The sequence below is a fragment of the Crocuta crocuta genome, unplaced genomic scaffold (assembly GCF_008692635.1).
Source record: "Crocuta crocuta isolate KB4526 unplaced genomic scaffold, BGI_CrCroc_1.0 scaffold93, whole genome shotgun sequence".
Classification (NCBI taxonomy): domain Eukaryota; kingdom Metazoa; phylum Chordata; class Mammalia; order Carnivora; family Hyaenidae; genus Crocuta; species Crocuta crocuta.
Window position 1 is genome coordinate 713,885 of NW_027529641.1, and position 21,235 is coordinate 735,119.

Below are 21,235 nucleotides of genomic sequence, written 5' to 3' on the forward strand. Positions count from 1 at the left end.
TGATAAAGAACAATTTTATGAAATATATAAAAAGATGGCATTAAAAAGTACATTCTTCTGAAAAGTACCCTGACCTGGGATTATAAATAGATATACCTAGGAAACCAGTTAAATATGTGAATATGTAGCACTAATAATCATTCTTTATGTATCATTTAAAAATGTTCAGATAACATAAATACATTTCTTTTGTTTTAACATACAAAATATGCTTTTTAAAATATTCGAAGGACTGCATTTCTAAAAATAAAATGAAATGGTGATGTGGATCCACCAATATGATAAAACCAAGTGGACAATCCAAAAGTATTTCAAAAATTTTATAATTCTGATTACTTTTACTCTTAAACGGGTAGAGATTTGGTTGATAAATTACGATCCTTTTAGCCTAGATATGGTGGGACTCTTTAGCCTTGTGTTTGAATATTAAATATGCAAACTAAAACATCAAATCCATGAAAAAGTAAAAGGACATTGTGACAATCATTTATTGTTTTGGTTTGCTAACTTTTACTTGGTTCACAACCAGAATCTCAGCATTTAGGTGTTTCCTAGGGAGGGGGTGCGGAAAAAACAACAATCAGCTGAACTAGGACACTTCTATGAAGTTGAGCCACATGGAAATCTGAGTCATTGTCCAAGAAATTGTTTTGACCCAAAGCCTATGCTGCTGAAAAGAGGAAGCTACTTTTGCCCTTTGGGTCAAATTCCCTGGTGCTTTCAAATCCTTCTTTGTAAACACGAATACTTCTGTAGCAGACAGCGATGAGTTTTTATAATTGTGCCCATGAATCGATGTTATGGATTGCTGAGCAGGAACTGGATTGTTCTGGTAACATATCTAATTTTTAATGCAAGCCGCTTGAAGAATTAGAGAAGAAGAGGAATAAGGAATTTAAAGTGGGGGTGAACAAAGGGAAAATATCTTGCAAGCTTGACGTATTGAGAGAGCACAATGAGGGGCGCCTGGGTGGCTTAGTCGGTTAAGCGTCCGACTTTCGCTTAGGTCATGATCTCGCGGTTCGTGGGTTCGAGCCCCGCGTCGGGCTCTGTGCTGACTGCCAGCTCGGAGCCTGGAGCCTGTTTCAGTCCATGACTCCCTCTCTCTGACCCTCCCCTGCTAGCGCTGTCTCTCTCTCTCCTAGAAATAAATAAAACATTAAAAAAAAAATTAAAAAAACAAAAAAGAGAGAGAGCACAATGAGCCCACCTTCCCCTTCTATACCGGATGCTTGGATTATGGAGTTCAGCCCAGACCACAAGAGGGTATTCAAACCATCCCAGCACCATCCGCTTTACCAAAGAGGGGCTGACAGCGGTGCATTCTGCCCTCTGCCCTCTCTGTGGTCTTTTTGGTCACCTAGCTTCAGAAACTAGAACAAGTGCAAGAAGGGAAGTGCTTTTTGGCATTTCTTTCATAGCGGTGCTTTTACTCACAATCTCCAACCAGGTGGTGAATTCTCCTTCCCACCCAAATTGTGTCCAGTTTGATGGAAAAGAGAATGCAAGAGGAGAGCGAAAGATTTTCTTTCACTTCAGAGAAGGTTATTCTTAAAATGGTCTCTTCAGTTTAAAAGGTTTTGCTCTGTAATTTAGCAGAATTCTACCTCAAGTAAAATTCTAGGTAGGAAAAAAAAATTTAAAAAAAGCTTCACTAGATTTATTTGAGGTTTTAGGTATTATGTATTAGATATAGTGGCTACAGTGACCCTGATAGGCAAAAGCAAAGAAGATATTCGCTAAATCCCAGTTACGATAGAGTTCCCAGGAAGCTAGATTATAATATCAGAATATAAGTACTTGTGGAAAAATACCACTGTTTAGAGAATAGTCTTTTCTCCAGCACTTGAGTAATTTCCAAATTCTTTTTGTCAGCATCAGCTGCCTAACATGGTAAAACATAGTTGAGATTTTCTTTTTTTTTTTTTAATGTTTTTCTAATGTTTATTTTTTAAGGTGAGAGAGAGACAGAGCATGAGTGAGGGCAGGGGACAGAGAGAAAGAGAGACACAGAATCCGAAATGGGCTCCAGGCTCTGAGCTGTAAGCACAGAGCCTGATGCAGGGCTCAAACTCCTCAACCCTGAGATCATGTCCTGAGCCAAAGTCAGATGCTTGCCTGAATTGAGCCACCCAGGCACCCCCACACTTGAGATTTTCTTTAAGCAAAGTAAAGATAATATTCTTAGAAGGCTAAATTCTGTTTCATGTGAAGAAATGGAGAGAGAGGAAGATGAACTTGTATTTACTTCTAAGTCTATAAAGGAAAAGCCAGTCAATCATTGGGCAGCCTCCACAGGGATAACTTGTGTAGGATGCAGTCTCCGGCAGGGACCCTGTAGTCTGCCTCCAGCGGCCTATTGTGTTTCTGAGGCAGTTGCCAAAGGATGACTGAAATGTCATCAGACTTGCAGTGGGTATAAAACACAACGAAAAACACAACAGAGTTTGACAAAGAAGCCACAGTAGCAGGAAACACATCATCTGGCTTTCCAGCATACGTATTGTCACCTGCTAAAAATGTTTCTGAAGGATTGTGGGGGGACATGGGTAAGGTGAGCTAGCAGATAACCTTGTGAAGCCAGACAGGATGCCAGGGTCAGCCAAATAGAAGGAGTTGCAGAGTTCTCTAGCAGAAGTAGCAGCTCCCCCAGAAAAAATGAAGCTCTGGGCTCTGTGGAGTTTCCACACAGCGTGTCCTCATCCTGAGGAAGAAACTGAGGCACGCGGTGAATGGTTGTATCTGAATGAGTGGGCAGTAGGTCTCTGGGGCCAAGAAATATTTACGTTGTGGATAATGCGATTCATCTTTTGGAGTCACTTTGCGGCTGATAACCATGTGATTATAACACAGCATGGTAATTTCTATTGCGGGACAGTAAAAACGAAGTGACCAAGTTAAATCTTGCATTTGTGTTTCCTAGGAATCCGAGAAAAAGGGGTTCATTGAAAGAATCTATATGGTACAGGATATTGTTTCAACTGTTCAAAACATCTTGGAGGAAATAGCTTCTTTTGGAGAAAGAATTAAAAAGTAAGTTCTATATTTGTGTTGTGTTTGACGCAGAGCTGACATCCATATGAACAGCAGGGGTAAGGAGGGAGGGATCAGGAAATGCAAAAATGAAAAACACAAAAGCTGCAGTGTTTGGAGCCAGCCCTATTTATGTTTGTTGGTTTGTTTTTTGAGCTTGTCAGCCTCACAGCTGGACAGCCTCAGAACTGGGGTGGCCATGTGGCAAATCACACCAACTGCCCTGGCATCATGATTTCACTCCCAAAATATCTTGGTTTGGGTGATAAATTATAGATTTTTTAAAAGAAGAGTATCCTATTCAGAAATAAAAAGGGAAGGAAATATGCTCTAACGTTGCCTTTTCCTACTAAAACATAGACCACAGTGAATGCTGTTGAGTGATTTTTTTCCCCTCAACTTACCAAAGAATGGTACATAGCTGGTAGCATCGCAGATGAAGATGTGAAATTAATTCATCACATGCATGAGTGCCTTAGGAGAGGGGTCAACAGACTTTCTTTACAAGGGGCAGTGAGTAAATATTTTCGTCTTGGTGGACCATTAACTACTCCCCTCTGCTAAGTATAAAATCAGGCATCATTGATACCTAAATGAATGGGTATGATGTGCATTCTTACAAAAACAGGTGACAGGCTAGAGTTGACTTAAATCCAACCCATAGCTGTCACTTCCTACCTTAGGGCACAAGGTCTAAATATCTAATGCAGTCTGTTGAGAAAGACTCTTTCTGTGATTCATGTTAGTTCTGTTTTAAACATCATGAACTCTGTGTAGCTGGGTCTTCATTGTGTATCAATGAACAGAGCAATTTTTAATTGTTTTGGCTTTTTTTAAAAAACAAAAATGTAATAAGAGTAGTAAGGGAACCAGTTTTTATTTTTTAACATTTATTTATTATTGAGAAACAGAGAGAGACAGAGCATGAGCAGGGGAGGGACAGAGAAAAGGGGAGACACAGAATCTGAAGCAGGCTCCAGGCTCTGAGCTGTCAGTACAGAGCCCTACACGGGGCCCGAACCCACAAACTGTGAGATCGTGACCTGAGCTTAAATCAGACGCTTAACCAACCGAGCCACCCAGGTGCCCCTGTTTTGGCTTCTAAATTATAAACTTATTTCTTCCTTTAAGTCCAGAATTATGTCAACTATGTTGTTCTTTCTGTAGATTAATACTTTTTTCTTATTTCCTTGGCCATTCCAGTTTCTTTAAATAATGAAGATAATACTTTAGAAGTTTCATGGGTAAAGAAGAGATGAAAATAAGTGCTAAAAGCCAAGAAAAAATTTTGTACATCGAGATGCAGGGAAACCATAAGTTATAATTAGTAGCAGGAAATATAAATAGTTAATATGAAACTTTCTATGGATACTGATCTTTCTCAGTTATCCAATTCAGTCACTCTTGAGTGGCCATTTATTATTGGCATAGTAAAGCATGTTTGTTTTGTTTATAAAATAGGTTATAAATCATCTTTAAACAAATTTGGTAAGTTTTACTGAATTTACATGTTGTTATTTCCATTATCAATGTCTTAGAAGGAAAATTAAAGAGCAGGAAGAGTTTTGCTTACATATGTTGATGCCCACCTGCTTTTTTCCTCTTGATTTTATATAAAATGACAAAAGATTTCTTAAATTACCATCAAAATTGTTTAAGAAAAACATGTGACTATAGAAAATAGTCAGATGATGAGGAAGACATTATACCTCTTCTTCATTCACTCATTAACTCTCAGTTCTAAGTTTCAGGCACTGACCTGGTCTAAGAATGAGACATTTTCCATAAAACCATGATAATAGCAACATCAGCTCATGTCATGTGCCTGCCAGACACTCTTGTAAACCCTTTACACATAGTCATTTCTTTAAGAAGTTCCTGAAAAGAATCAGATTATAGGACTCCAGCAAGCCTATCGATTAAGGATTGCTAATCTACCCATTTTACAGATGAGGAAATGGAATCACAGAGTGATTAACTCTGTAGCCCAAGGTCACAGAACTAGTAAGTGAAGAAGCTTAGATTTTAAAAAAAAATTAATGTTTATTTACTTTGAGAGAGTCAGAGAGAGAATGGGAGGGAGGGGCAGAGAGAGGGAGACACAGAATCTGAAGCAGGCTCCAGGCTCTGAGCTGTCAGCACAGAGCCCGACGCAGGGCTCGAACCCACAAACCGCGAGATCATGACCTGAGCCAAAGTCACACGCTTAACTGACTGAGCCATCCAGGCACCCCAAAGAAGGTTAGATTTTAACCTGCCCTCCTCATTACTACACGATGGAGAACAGTAATGAGACAATTAGAATTTAGTTGCGTTGATGTGAGGTGGAGGTAAAACACGCTGTCAGGGGAGGTCTGACCAGCCCAGAAAGGGATCTAGGAGAGAGACTGACTGAGGGCAGTTCTGAAGAAGGAAAACCTTATCAGCCCGTCTGATAATGGGAAGAGATAGTTGAGGAAAGACTCGAAGAATGGAAACATCAGTAAGTAGGAGACTTTGTGCCAAGGTTCAAAGCCCAAGCTACATACAGGGAGATGTGTGGGGTTCAGTATGTCTGTGTGATGGTGGGTGGTGGTGGCGGTGTGTGGAGGTGAGGCAGATTATACGGGGCCTTGAGTGGATGGGAAAAGTCAGTGAAAAACAAATTGGGTAAGGAACATTTTAGCAGCAAGGAGGAAAAGAGGATGTATAGCGGGGGCAAGACCGAGGAAGGAAGGCCATGTCATTTGGTAAAACTGTCTCCATGCTTAAAGGTCTCCAACAGACAAATGTGGCTGTTGTGCAGTTGATAATGGTCAAGGAAATGTGTCTGTTGAGGGAAGAAGGCAGGGTGATTTAGACGGGCCCCCATCTCTGCAGTGCGTCTGGGGGGCAGTTGTGCCCAGCACAGCTGTGGTGGCCGTGGCAGAGACATATTTTCAGCCATGAACAGAGCACTGTTCTGCCCAGCTGCGGCACAGGAAGGAAGGCTCATGAGGCTCTACTCCTATTAATTCTTTGGCCATTCATTACTACCGTGACCTTCAAGTTCCTGCTAGGCATTCAACTGGGATGGCCTGTGTAACTCTGTTGGAATTCCATTGTAATTCAGTGTTTAAGGACCAAGAAAACTTTTACCCAACTTCTGGCAGCTAGTAAATAAATAAGCTTACAAAAAACTCTCAGAGCTAGGCTTCCCGGTTACTGGCTGGGAAGACCCCAATCATAGTTTCTTTTTCTACTCTTCTCTACTTTCTCTAATATTGTACTCATTTCAAATGAGTACATTTGTATGTATGGCTAACACATATACTGAACGTGTAGCATCTAGATCATCTCAGACAGCAGGCTGGAGGGGTCAGAACCATGCTGTATTTTATGTGTCCTGTCCTTATGGGGTATTGGCTTTGACACTTGTATCTCTGCGTGGTCAGGGAAGTCTTCAAGGAGGAGAAAGTGAGAAACATAGGACAGGGAAGCCATCCCTGCAAATGTTCCAGAGTCTGCTTTGGAAGGTACCTTCATAAGAGTTGAACATTCATCATAAGATGAAAGCATCATGTGGGGTATATTACAAAAGAGTCGCCTCTAGAATTATATGACCAGTCAATCCTGTTCCCGTGTGTAGTGGAGTCAGAAGACTTAATTCGTCCTAGCCCTGGAAATGAGAAAAATAATGGATCCATGGGCATTACGGTCAACTATTGGGACACCCAGTTGGGGGTAGAAGTACAGATGGGGCTGGATTTCCCTTACCAGATGTAGTCACAATCATTTTTGGTTAGTGCTTTGGAGCCATGAAAATGATATTCTTAGGACATATTAGTAAGCCTGAATGATTGAATGAATGAAGACCAGTCACTGATTTTTTTTTCCCCCACTAATTGAAAGGTTTGGCTCATTTGGCTCATTACTTCCCAAGTCAGAGATTTCCTTTCTTAGGAATTTAAGGAGTTCTCAAGTCAGGAAAACCAGGGAAGTCTGTGTAAATGTTTCACAAAGTGATTTTGTTTTTGAGATGGAAAGCTTCGATTTACCAGGGTTTATTAACCTTGGGTGTTCTGTGGAAACTAGCATAAGATACTCCATGATAATAGAGGGAAGGTCTAGTAAGTTTCCAGTGTTAGAGGTATTACAAAATAATGTCTTTGATTTAAATCCTCAGTATGAACAGGAGTATTGAATAAATTAAATGAGCAAAATATACCTTTTAACATGTTCTAAAGTGCCTACCACAGAGGCAGGGAGAGGGCTTTTTAGCTGACTTTCTGAATTCAGATCCCAATTCTGCCACTTACGTGGAAGGTAAGTGATCTGGGGCCAATTATTTAACTTTTATGACACTGAGTCCTCATTTGTAGAATGGGAGTAATAATTATTCCTGCTTCATAGCATTTTTGTAAGAATTAAAGGAATTAGTACATGTAAAGGGCTCAGACCAGTGGATGGCATACATTACTAGCTTAAAAAATATTGACTATTATGGATATTATTTTTGGCGAACTGCCTTGACTTTTTCTGTGTCTTAAATGTTTAAAAAATTTAGAAAGTGAATGTCCCCTTCTTTAAAAAAAAACATTAAAATACTCTCACTAAAATTGTGAGTTGCTCAGGGGAAAACACAAGAGTTAACTGAGTTGGCTATTGGGAGAGCAAATCTGACAGTGTTTGTGAGAGCATCTGATACACATCTTCATTTCTAGCACCCAGTTCTAATGTACATGATACACGACACATTTGAACACACACAGACAACTATGGAGATTTTTAGAAGGATTGCATTAATTGGGAAATATTGACATCTTGATAAAATTTTAAGTTCTCTAATATAGGCTTCTGTCTATTTAGGTCATCTTGAATTGATTTCAGTATTAGTTTAGAGTTTTATATAGAGAAGTTTGACACATTTTTGTGAGATATATTCCTAAGTACTTGATTTGTTTCATGGTATTTTAAATGGCATCCTTTTTTTCAAATTTGATTTTTACTTGTTTGTTCCTGGGATATAGAAGTGAAATTAATTTTCCCACATTGACTTTGTATTTCTAAATTTTGGTAAACTTAGTTATCTTAATTTTTATCTGAAGATTATTGTCCTTAATTTTCTATTGCATAAACATATTATCGATGAATAATTGTTTATTCCTTATTTTCCAGTCCTTCTACATTTTTCTATGTTTTCTTACTTTGTGGTAGAACAGAATTGGCATGGGTGAACACTCTTCTCCAATGTGATATAGAGAAAAAGCTTTCAACATTTCATTCTAAGAATGGTGTTCGCTATAGAGTTTTGTAACGATGCTGTATCAAATTAAGGAAGTTCCCTTTTATTCTTAGTTTACTAAGAGTTTTTATCATGAATGTGAGTTGAGTTTGATCAAACTTTTCTCTGCATTCAACGAAATGATGGGGTTTTTTTCTCCTTTATTTTTGTTACTGTGGTCTATTATTGTGATTGACTTTCAAATGGTAAGCCAGTCTTTCCTTATGGAATAAACCCAATTTCATCATGCTATATAATACCTATGTATATTGCTGTCTTTTATTTACTCTTACTTTGCATAGGATTATTGCATTGCCAATGATCTATAATTTTCTGTTCTTGAAAATTCCTTATGGAGAGAAAATTATTCTACACTCATGCAACAGGTGGAACAGCTCTCATATGCCTGGAGTCATTGCTTCTTTAAGATTTGCTAGAATTTGCTGGTGAAGCATCTGGGCCTGGAGTTTTCTTTTAGGAAAGGTTTTCACTGAATATTCAGTTTTTGTAAAGTATATAGATGTGTTTAGCCATTCTGTTTCTTCTCACATCTGTTTCTTTAAGTGGTCATTTTCTGGATTTTCCTCATTTTGTTTAAATTTTCTACTTTTTAATATAAATTTGTTAATAAATTCCTCTTATAAAATCTTTTCTTTAATGTCAGTAGCTTTATCTACTTTTTTTGCTTGATGCTAATTGTGTTTAAGCTTCTTTCTTGATGGGGATTTATCAAATATCTTAGTCTTTAGAAAGAACTATCACTGGCCTTCATTAATCTTACCTGTTAACCTGTTTTCTTTTTCATTAATTATTAGTACCCTTATTTTTATTCATTTCTTCCTTTTATTTTCCTTGGGATTAATTTAGTATTTTTTTTTCTAACTTGTTTTCAATCTTTCTAATTTCCCTGACATTTAAAGACCACTTAAATTTCCACAGTTGCCTATAAGCACAACTTTAGCTCCAGGCCAGACATTTTGGTGTTGATATTTTCATTAGCATTCAATTTTAGTAAAAACTCTTTTTTTCCTTCTGTTTTTATGTCTTCCTTCTCCAAGAAGCATATTGCTTAATTTCCAAGTATATGAAGATTTTCTGGGTATCTTTTTGTTCTTGGTTTCTAACTTAATTGCTTTATGGTCAGAAAATATTGATTGATAAAATGGTCTACTTTTGTAAATTTTCCATGTCATCTTGAAAAGGTTATCTAGTATATTGTCCTGTATATATATTCATTGATTAATTTTGTTAATTACATTCAATCTTTTACATCCTGATTTTTATGTTTGGTTGGGCTTCCCGTATCAATTACTTAGAGATGTGTGTCAAAACTTTCCGCTGTGGATTTGTCTATTTTCTTTGTAGCTCGGTCAGTTTTTGCTTTCTCTGTTCCAAAGCTATGGTATGTGGGTTGTACATATTAAAATTGTTATACTTTCCTGGTGAATTAGATCGTTAATCGATTGGAAATGACGTATTTGTCTCTAAACAGTAAGTGAAATTTAGCCTTAGTATTTTAACTAATATTAATATGGCCACAGCACCTCCCACTTATCGGTTTCTTCATAATATATCCTTTCGTATTAATTTCCGTTTATGTTTTAGGTATCATTTTGTTTCCGACAATCACTAGCTTTTAATTATAGCTTGTAGTCCATTGAGATTTAATATGGTTACTGATATGCTTAGATTTAAATCTGTGGTTTTTAGGGGCTCTTGGGTGTCTTAGTTGGTGACACGACCCACTTCGGCTCAGGTCATCATCTTATCATTCGTGGGTTGGAGCCCCACACGGGGCTCTGTTCTAACAGCTCAGAGCCTGGAGCCTGCTTCGGATTCTGTGTCTCCCTCTCTCTCTCTGCCCCTTCCCCCTCCCCTACCTGTGCTCTGTCTCTCTGTCTCTTAAAAAAAAAAAAAGTTACAAAAAATAAACATGGCCAGATGAATGTATAGCTGTGCTAGAACATGTGAGAAAATGACATCTTTGTGGTTTGTCTACAGCACATTTAACTGGACGGTCCCCTTCCTTTCCTTCCTGGCCTGTCTGATCCTGGCAGTGGCCACTGTCACTTTGTATTTCATTCCTCTCCGGTACATCGTTTTAATCTGGGGTAAGTTTGGCATGGTCCTTTTGCTAGCAGTCAATTTCAGGTAAGAACCAGTTACTCATTTGTAAAGTGGGACTATAAACTTTAAATGCACTCTTGTTGGCAATTAAACATGAGATTAAGGAAGGCATTTGGGGAACAAAAAACTTCCAGGACCTCCTTGAAAAGGCCAATTGCGTGAACGATCAGTAGAAATATTTATAGGCCGCTTGTATAATTGCAATCAAATAAAAATGTGATTGTGCATGTGATTTCCCTTTGGGCTTTCATAGTCATAAATACTCTTGAATAATATATTGCTGTGGCCCAGTTAACTTTCAGGAAACACTGTTATTCAAACAGCGAGCAGACACCTGCATCTCGCCCTTTCCATTATGTAAAAGTAGGTCTAGCTGCTGCCAGGTTGCTTCTGACACTTCATCTCTCCTGGAGGAAAAATAACCTAACCCAATACTTAAATCCAGAAGCAGAAGAGAGGAAGGGAGGTAGCTACTCCATAACCCAGGCCTGATGGAAGAGGAAGCTATTATTTAGCAGGGTAAATGGTGTGCCTATATAAAGTTTAGCTGTTTTACAAAAGTAGAAACAAAAATCACAAACTCGAAATAAATGTCATGACTTGATTTACTGCTCCAGCTCGCAGCTGGACAAAATACAAGCAGCTTTGTGAATATTTGTGTCTGTTGCTGGGTGGGCTCTGGGTTGATAGAAGGAGGGTGCATTACAGTCAATTAATTGTTGGAGAAGCAATCAACCCTTTTCCGTAAGAGTCTGCCCATCGTCGTGTTCTATTACTTGGCTCCTAGACCACTCCTGAGCTCTGAATCATAGCCACCCCCTTCCAGGGATCCTCAGATGTTAAGTGTTCAGAGAAGTTACAAATACAAGTGACTGCATTAAGATGCATTCGTCTTTAAGCAAAAGCAGAGAGTCTGCAAATGTCAGATAAAAAGCTACAACCTTTCTAAAACCATTAAATATAAACCTTTCAAAGAGAACCCACAGAAGCAGGATCTTGCTGACTAGGAAGGCCAAATGTAGATATTCTGAATTGGGAAAAGCCATCGAAAAAATAGAATAACTCATAAAACTTCAGAAGTGGAATGATTTTGAGAGAGTGTAATCCACTGGTCCTCTGTTTTGTCTAGGAAGTGAAAATCCCATATAAAGAAGTATCTCTCTTTTACCACAAGTCCGAGAAAAGGAAAAGATATTCTCATTTCCCTCCTTAGAAGTCTGTTTTAAGCTTTGATGACCTTCACTCTTGGGGAAAGCCTTCTAGCCATACTTAGTTTTTGTTTGCTTGTTTCTCTGTTTTGCAACAATGCAAGCGAATCAGTCCATAGACCCTTAGAAAGAGAGCGTGGAGGTCTTCATGTCCATTGATCAAGAAGGAACATTTTGTAAAAGCATTTCCCAGAATACCTTCTGTACTAAATGTTATCTATATAGACTGGATACTCTCACTCTTTCTTAATTGCTTTTCATTAAAAATGAGCTTCCAAATCCACTTAACTGTTCACATTTAAAACACAGATCTTAAAACTATTGTCTGACCCTAACCAAAACATGACTCAAAATTATTACAATTATTTGGCCAATATTCTGTTCATTTTAAAGCCGGTGTACATTGAATGCATGGTCAGCTTGTCAAACCCTGTTTTCATGATTTCCTAATCATTCTAGAGCACGCTTGATGTGCTTTTCTGCATCTTTCCCTCCACAAAGAAGACTAGGCTGTATCTCCTCCTGCGATCGTCAGTTTGGGAATTCCAGTCCCTCTTTCTGTGTATCCAAAATCGCCTTGACTTCTGATCTTATCTGCCAAGCTCTTGGCAGCTCTCCAACACCAAAGTTTTGCATCTAATTAATAAGATATTGCTGTTTTTATAATTTAGCAATAAATTTATAATTTATGGATGAAATTATCAAATATCATGGAGTTTATTATGTTTTCCTGAGCTGACAGTAACCCTTTGAGCTTTGTCTTCTATGTCTGGTCCTTTAGTTTTACATTCTAGACAGGGGCTTATAGTTTATTGTTGAGTTTACCACGTACAATGTGATTGAAAGCCTTGACAGTCAACACATGATCTATTGTCTTGTTGAGTAAAAGCTGCCATGCCATCATGGAATACACTCTACATTTCTATTGTCTTTTCCAAGACAAATTAGTTATTTGCTAACATGGACCCAGAATGTTCCTTTGCACATCTCCTATGTGATTGTATCCTTGGCAGAGTCTTTCTCACAAAGAAGATCACTTCATATGTCTTAAATTTCTACTGTTCCTTTTAACTCTATTAAGGATCGGAAGATGATTTCTTATTCTGAGTTATTTATTCATTTTCATTGAGTCCTAAAAGTAGTGAGTAAGATCCTAAGATTTTTTTTGGTCCAATGTTTTTAACCCTGTGGAACAAACTTATTTAAGTGTATGTTCTCTATTTCTATAGTCTATACACCGAATAATATGTTTGTAGAACTAATTCTAAAGTACGAGAATTAGTCAATGTAAGCCTCCAAAGGCAGCCTAATTTCATAATGGCCCTAAGAAACATTCCTTGACTCACCAACTTCATTGTAAGTTTTAATGGGTGAGACATTTTTCTTTCCTCCTTAGACTGTCATTCCTAGCAAAGCTACATAGAGGCAGTAGATCTTTAACACGTCCTTGACAGATATTTAATAAGTAGATGAGTCTGCAAGTTTCATAGCTAGGATCTACACAGATGACATTTCTTTTGAGCCCACCACCCACCCACCTCTCTAGTGTGGGAGTGTAGATTTTGCAAATTACGTGAGAAGTGGTGTAAGACGGATATTGGAAATTTTCTTAAGGAAACCGTATCTCCTGAATTTTGATCACTTAATTTGATGTATTTCTAGGAGGCAACGCATTTCTTAGGAGTAGACCCCAAGTGAGTTTTCTGTCCCCCTTGAAAGGCTTTTTATATTCCTTCCAGTCTGTTTACATCATAAACACTGGAGTTCTGGTTTGAAGTACTTCTGTTGTTCCAAGGTGGATATCCACTCCCCAAGCTAGACTTTGAGCTTCTTGAAAGAAGGACCTGTAAGTTATTCAAGTTTGTATCTCTGTTTGTGGTAACACAGTGTCTTTTTGAGGGCAAGCACTTAGCGTCGGATAAATGTGCAAGCAAGGACCCTCAACCCCACCTCACCCATTCCTACTGATATATAGAGGTCAGGGCTACATCCCAGTCACTCATGTAAGTATCAGAAAAATAGTGTTATAATTCTCTTGCAGGTACTTATTCACCTGTGGCCATATGTGCAAAACAGTCATCTGATTTTTTCCAACTTTCTTTTAGAGATTTTTTTATCCTGGAGATCTCATTCCGCTCCAGTGATCTGTTCAATCTGAGATCCAGGACCATTAAATGATAGTGTCTTTGCCAAATGTTATCCCTCAGTATTTGGAACCCACATTTTTCGTGTGCTACAAAATTTAAATTCACAGCTAATATGCCCCCTGCCTATCTGTATTTAGGTGAAAAAATGGAAAATGTGTCTATCACACTACTGAAAAAGGTACAACTTCCAAAGTTGGGTGTGCGTGATCAGATGCCTAATAGTATAACGGTTCATGTCTTGCCGCCCTCTGCTTTTTGGCTTGTTGATATATGGGGTACTGTTGGTAGCCCCCTTCATTGTTACAGAATTTCAGAAGACAGACTCTTCTAGCTTATGTCGTCCAACGTAATTCTGCCATCAACCTAGGAAACTACATATAATAGTGCAGATCTTTATTATTCAGATTATAATGTAAGTAGTCTGAGGTGCAGAAAGGGTAAGTGGTTTGTCTGAAACCGCACAGCTAACACATGCTGATGCCAGATCTGGGGCCCAGATATTGCTGTTCCATAACCCTTATTCCTTGCCCCACTGTCCCTCAGTGATGACCCAGGAGTATGTGATCCGCTTTTGACACTCGGGCTTACGCAGTAGATAGTACTGTGGAATTACTGACATTTGATGGCTTCACAAAATAAGGTGTGCTTTTGCAGCGTGCAATCTCATCGCCTTATAATTTCTATCCTAAGTTGTTCAAACAGTCTCAGTGCATTGTGGGGCTACTTCTGCCCTTATTGGTGTGTTTGAGCTACTGTGCAGGTTTATAATCTTCTCGGTGACTAAGAATGCAGTGTTTTGATCGGCTGTGATATTATCCCTGCCTTGCTGCTCTTTGTAAAGACTCCAGATGCGCACACTATGTATAATTAACAATAGAAGATATATCTTTTCTCAATACGTCTTTGTCTCCCTTCATCATTTTGCCTTGTCTGTTTTCTTTTGCCAAAAAGCCCATGCTACAATTAAGTGTCTTCAGAATAACACAGTGAGAGTGTTTTAGTTTAAAGGAACTTGGGGAAATTTCAGCTAGAAACATGAAGCTTGCCATGGGGGTAGAAGGGAAGGAAGGCATCGTGCAGCTCTGACTTGAGAGACAAAGGGTCGTTCTCAAGAAGACTTCCCCAGCCCTACCGCCAAGCCACCATTTACCCACAAGCAATGGCCAGCTCCCATTTGCAAAACAGATAGATGTAAATCTGACCCTCTAAGGAAATGACTGGAGGTTGGCATTGTGTCAGATACCATGTCACTCAGGAAGTTCAGTTCTCAGATGAAAGCAAAATAATATTTGATGAAGAAAAGCATCAAAGATTTTGTGTGTTGGGGACGGCTTTGGGGTAAATAAACGTCGGGGCTCATCTAAGGTGAGAATTCATTCGGCATCACTGGGATGGCTGAGGCCTTCAGCTACGATCTTTGCTAAACAAGCACTCGGTGGCAAAGCTTTGGAAGCCCGCCACCTGGTCTTTGTGCTTTCGAAAACTCAGCATGGCATGGAAAAAAGTTGACCTTTGGTGAAAAGACAGCAGCTGATGTGCTCTTCACAGCAGCTCCAAGGAGCAGAATGGAAGAGAGAGGTGGCTGAGAGGTACATCCCTCTGGAGAGGAAACCACCGGCAGAACTTGTCCCCGGGCATGCCTGGGCACCCAAGGTGGAGCCTTCAAAGACACCTTACCCGTTGAACCTCCTCTAATCACTACTGTCCCTGGCCTAAATTAGCAGGGACTCCATTGACTAGACAAACCCACGCACAGCGTTGTGGTCCGTAAATTAAGTTAGCAACCATAGCAAGATAATTTCCAGTAATAGCTTTTCACAGTTTCCTGTAGCATCAAAGTTACAATCAACATGTCAGGTTCTGTTCTGCAGGGAGAGGAGAGGAACGGGTGAAAATGAGTCGGAGGAGGGGAGAAAGATTTCCACAGTCTTCTTTTCAACAACAAAAAGGCAACTCCCGCCCCTCCACCTCCCACTGCTACGTGGGGTCCAGAGCCCCCAAGCAGAGACTTGTTTGGGCTAATGAAGGCCTTTTCCCATCTGGGACATTTGTTTTCTTAGCAGGGGAGGCTGTTAATCAGTGTAGTCCAAAAAAGCCAATGAGCTCCAGTGTTTTCGCGTGTGTTTCTGCTGCGTGCTGCTGGGATTGTAATGGGATTTTCACAGTCGAAGAAGGCAGAGCTCCTGTCCGACACAACCCTCCCCTCCCTTCCTCCAAGACCAGGCATTTGTGAATGATTTCACATGCCAGCAATGTTGTGTGTGACTTGAGGTCTAGTAATTGTTTTACACTAATTTTTACTTGTGAATGCCACTCTGTTCCCCCAGTCAGGAGAGGCTTTAAAGACGAACAGACAGATGGATACACCGACAGAAAAAGAGATCTCCCGGTGTTTCTATTTTTCAGGCATAAATAAGTTTACTAAGAAGCTTCGAAATCCCTATGCCATCGACAATAACGAGCTGTTAGACTTCCTCTCCAGGGTACCGTCTGATGTTCAAAAGGTACGTAATGAACGGCCACCACCAGCAGGGACCCCAGCACTGAAGTCTAGCGGGCCCCAGGGCCAGAGGAGCACAGGGCTGTGCTTGTGTAATTGAGATAATGAATCAGAAAATCCTTAAAGCAGCCTGGCTTGCAGGGAGGTGGCAAGGAAACCTTTGTCCAGAGCCTGAGATAATTATGGAAAATTACCCCGAAAGAGAGCTACTTAAGAATGATCTGGAGCTCCTCCTGTGTGGGTAGAGTGCGACAGTGTTCGTCCGTTTTGAGATCGCTTGCCTCCCCGAAGAGGAGAAGATGGGCTCAGTGAGTGGGAGAATGGGAGAGCCCAAGCTGGGGAGATTCTTACTTCCCCCCTCTTCTGGTTGGCAGGCATTTTAGGGAAGTTTCGGACAAGAGGATTATTTTTTATTTTGTATTCTTGCTTGCACCTATTATCTCCTAGGCTTCCTTCCTATCCTTTCCGCTCTGAAGACGGAAATGATTAGGGATCCTGAGGCAGAGCCCCCACTCACTCTCATACACATAGAGGCAGAGATGGCGTGACATAATTGGCAATCGATCAGAAGTATTATTCACAGGTAATGGCCACTTAGTCCAGTGGTGTCGGGTTTCTTTGGATGCATTGAGATTAAACAATGCAACGATACCAGAAAGTCTCATAGACTACCCGATCCAGGCCCCTGCCGATCAGGCTGCCATAAACCCAGAGGAAGGAAGGTAGGCAATGATTTCTCTAAAGGAGCATTGCGATCACACAATAGGTAGATGGGGAGACCGCGGTTGGAAGTATCAACGCGATGATCAAAGACACAGCCCTTTATTATCTGAGAGAATCCAAATCAAGTATCGATTTGCATCTTTGGGCCACAGTCACATCATTGGTTCCCAGGCATCTCTGTGCAAATTGCAGTGACTCGGGGCTGAAAAGCCCTAGAATTTCTCTCCCCTTCATTCTGAGTTCTAGAGATTAAAATAGACTCTGTGATGCTATGTTTCTTTAACCTCCATCTTATAATATAATTAGCTATTAACTGCGTTCTATGAATATGAAGTTACTCATTAACACTTGCATTACGTGACTTTAAAACAGTAACCTGGCCCCTGTTTGTTTTGCATTGAGGATTGGTGGGTATGTCATCCCCTGCTCCCCTTGGGGCACCTCACAAAACACGCCAAGGAAAGGGTGCTTTTTTCACGTATCTGCTTTTGACGAAGTTCTCAACATATGTGATGGGGCATGATGTCCCTGGGGAGTTTGACACAAATGCTAAAAAACACTGAGCACATGTGGTCTGTAAGGCAATACTTCAAATAAAGCCATTCTGCCACCAACCAATCAAAACCCACACAGCAAAGCAATGCGATCGCAATGTACTGTCACTTGAGTTGCAACGTGAGGGGGTCCCTGCATCCTTGAAGAAAGGAAGTCACCATCAAGCACGCCCCACCACAAGGATTGTCTCGACATAGTCATAGTCGAGGCAGCAGCCCCTCAGAGCGGCCATCCGGTTGGGAGGTGTCGTGAATACAGAGAGACACAGCAAAAGAGCCTGCGAGGAAGATCTACACTATGCTAGTGAGATCCTCCTGTGTATGACCAAGAGTGCTTGCTAATAACGCAATAGACAGTTTGCCACTGGGGAGCCCCCAAACACTCACGCTTATCACAGATGTTTTAGCCATTACATTGCAAATGAACTTCATTTTTAAGAGAAACCTATTTAACTCTGTGGCCAGTATCAATTTCAAAAAAAATTTTTTTTGGTCTCTCTGGCCAAATAAATGTATATCATTTGCAGAGAATTTTTTTCCCTCCAAGATTTTAGATACTTTTAAATATTTCTTCTTAACTGCATGGCACACGCAGATAAACATTCCCCACAGGCAGTTACTAAGTGTACTGTGGTTGAAAACGGGCGCACGCGACGCGACACTAAAATGGTGTGGCCGCACCGAGTGCAGGTAGAAATATCCATGCATCTCGTTAGGGGGAAAAAAAAATCTGCTTTTAATGTTTTGGTTTCAAGAAATGATGCATGACTTCTCAAATCCTTCCTGCAATTAATCCCTTCATGTTCCTGTGTTTAGAAAATGATTCATTACCTTTGAACCTTCCTTCCTTTGCCTCGGTTTGTCCTCGGGGAGCCATTAACACACACTGGCGAGCTAGGGTTACCTAACCCGCCGGCGTCCGTGGCTGTTTGTTTTCACAGGTGCAGTACGCCGAATTGAAACCCTGTAGCAGCCAGAGCCCCCTTCGGAAGAAGCGCAGCGCCGTCTAGGACATGTGCCAACGTTGGACACCAGCCCCCCGATTCCCTGTTGGGTTGATTAGACCAAGGCCATCTCTCTGTTTCACCCGTGGCCACGATGGTGTCATTCCAAAATGCATGCTGTGTGGAACCCCCTCCTGCCCCCCCCCCATGTGCACCAATCGGCACCTGTGCGTTCAAGTCCACGTGCATGGGTGTGCTGGTTGCCTAGCAGGTCAGCCCCTCCAAAGGAAAAATGATCCAGAGAGTGTGAAACACTGATGCCCCTTCTCCAACAGAAAGTAAAGCAAGGCTGCCAGGGGGCTGAATAGCCTCCTCAGAACAGCCGAGAGACCACCTGGATTCAGGAGGGGCTTTCAACTTGTTATCGGACCCCGGACAGATTCTCCAGAAGATCCAGCCATGCCCACTCCCGTCTGCACACTACTTGCAGATTATTGTTCTTGTGAGTCTGTCAGTTTCTCTGAGTTAACAAATCCCTGGTAGCCATCATCTCCCCAAATAGTATATATTATAAATAGATTTTTAAATAATGATCAGGATTAGCTCAAGTCTTTGGGAGTCTTTCAGCCATGATTACTGAAGTCAGGTATGGAAGATTGTGGTCAACACCTCAGCGCTGGATGCCAGCCTGTTTCACTGTCCATTGCTGGCAATGGAAGGCCCCGGAAAGTCCACAGGACCACTCGTCCACAAAGTGAAGGTTTCATGAGAGTGTTTGGTTGCCTTAAAAACACCATTTCTTCCAACTTGACTTTGCCTCTTTCCAAAATAAAATCTCAATAATATAGCTTCAGAAAGCAGGGAATGAAAGTAAAAAAAAAGTCAGCAGTCCAAAATGATCTTTTGTTCCTGAACAAAATAGGCTACATGCAATACATCTTTATCTCAGAACCTCATTCCTAGAAAAGTACCTTCCCCAAATCCTGAAGAGTATCTGATGCCTACAGCCCCCATTTCATAGTACTTCCCCAAGTAAAAACCCTAATTTTTTGCATATATAAATGTATACCAATATCTTTATGTTCAAATGATATTTAAGTTGTAAAAACAGTATTTTGTTGACACATACTTTGTGCAGTTTTATATATATAACATATATATATACATATACATATATATATATGTATGTATGTATGTATGTATTGTAAAGAAAAGTCGAGGGAAAAAGACCAGATTTAATAGTGAGTTTTGCTATTTTTTTTCCTCTCTGGGTTGTAATTTAATAATCTTCAAACAAAATGTTTATGAAAAATGCCAAAGATTCTAAACCTTATCATCCCGTGTCTGTTTTTCTTCATATTATATCTTCCTGGGTTTCTTTCTGGCTGAGCCAGATTTCTGCATGATTTGATTTGCTTCAAGTTAATGAAGCTGGCTGGAAAAGAGCCTTGCAGAAATTATAAAAGCTCCAGTAAATCTCTTAGTTGTACATACAATAGATATCCAAGAACCTCTTTTGTAAAACCAGTTACTCAATCTTCTGTGTAAACAATGCTTCATTGTCTCACTCTCAACTATCATGTAGTTTATCACAGTCTGTCATTTTGTAACGACCTAAGTCAGACATTTTTAAACAGACATGTGAGATCTGATCAGTCATTCGAATGAAAACTTTCAGCAAGCAAAACCACCCCTCACTTATTTAAAAGTAGAACCGATACTTTGTTGCTCTTTTGCTATACAATTTCAAAATGAAATAATTTGTCCCACAAGAAGCCATCATGAGGTGGCATTCCCTCTGTAGCCCAGTAGGAATTCTGAGCCTTAAGTTTGGGACACAGACGGCGGCACTGGGATTCGGGACCGAATCAACCTTTAATAAGTTGTAAATGGAACACAGTTGTTCATTGATTAGGAAGACTTTGAAGGTTCAAAATGTTAGTGGTAAGGGGAATGTGAAGATTTGTACAAGTAATCAAATTCGAATGAAAGATTCCAGAATGCTTTAGATAAAATGTATGGATTGTGGATTCACAGTATGATCATTAAAGACAATTTCATAGGAAAGTTGAAGTTTAGCCAAGCTCTCCTGGTCCTCTTCTCAGACATCACACTCCCATTTCCAGCCCTGCCTGGACATCTTAAAAGCATCTTATCCCTCAGTGGATCGGAAACTCCGTTATTTCTCCCTCGATGTGTCAGGACCCCTAAGGTCATAGTCTCCTTCTAATTTCCTTATTTCCCTTGCTGACACTGGCATCTTCTGGGATGGGTGATTCTGGGCATCCCCTTTGTTGTTACCTATGTAGTTTTCCCCACCTCCCAACCCATAAATGTGTAGGTCCAGTGTTGACTGACGTGTTCTCATGTTCATTTCTGATCACCGCCCCCTAAACCAAGGCCTCCATAACCTCTCATGAGTCATGGCGATTACATTATGCCAGATTAATCCTCATTCCGACTGTTCTTTTCACTAGGAATACTTTCTCTCAGGTTTCTGAAATTCTGCCTTCCTTTATTTTTTAAAAATGTTTGTTTATTTTGAGAGATAGAGAGCATGAGTAGGGAAGAAAAGCATAGAGAGGGAGAGAGAGAGAATCCCAAGCAGGCTCTGCACTCATTGAGGTGCCCGATGCAGGGCTTGATCTCACAACTGTAAGATCATGACCTGAGCCATTATCAAGAGCCATGAACTGAGACACCCAGGTGCCCAAATTCTACCCTCCTTTAAAAGTTTCAAATGCTTCCTGCCCCAAA

General features: G+C 40.3%; 1 protein-coding gene across 4 annotated transcripts in view; it reads left to right on the plus strand.

Annotated features, from left to right (window-relative positions):
• Positions 1–19,608, plus strand: part of MCTP2 (multiple C2 and transmembrane domain containing 2) — a 187,308-nt gene extending 167,700 nt beyond the window's left edge. For 3 of the 4 annotated variants that reach the window (XM_077762357.1, XM_077762358.1, XM_077762360.1), the window contains 4 exons: positions 2,924–3,033; positions 10,277–10,386; positions 16,164–16,261; positions 18,476–19,608. In XM_077762357.1, coding sequence (XP_077618483.1) covers positions 2,924–3,033; positions 10,277–10,386; positions 16,164–16,261; positions 18,476–18,544 — 387 coding nt within the window. In that variant the 3' untranslated portion in view covers positions 18,545–19,608. Of the gene's footprint in view, positions 1–2,923; positions 3,034–10,276; positions 10,387–16,163; positions 16,262–18,475 lie in introns of those variants that run through there. The other variant, XM_077762359.1, reaches the window with a different exon arrangement.
• Positions 19,609–21,235: the final 1,627 nt, after the last annotated feature.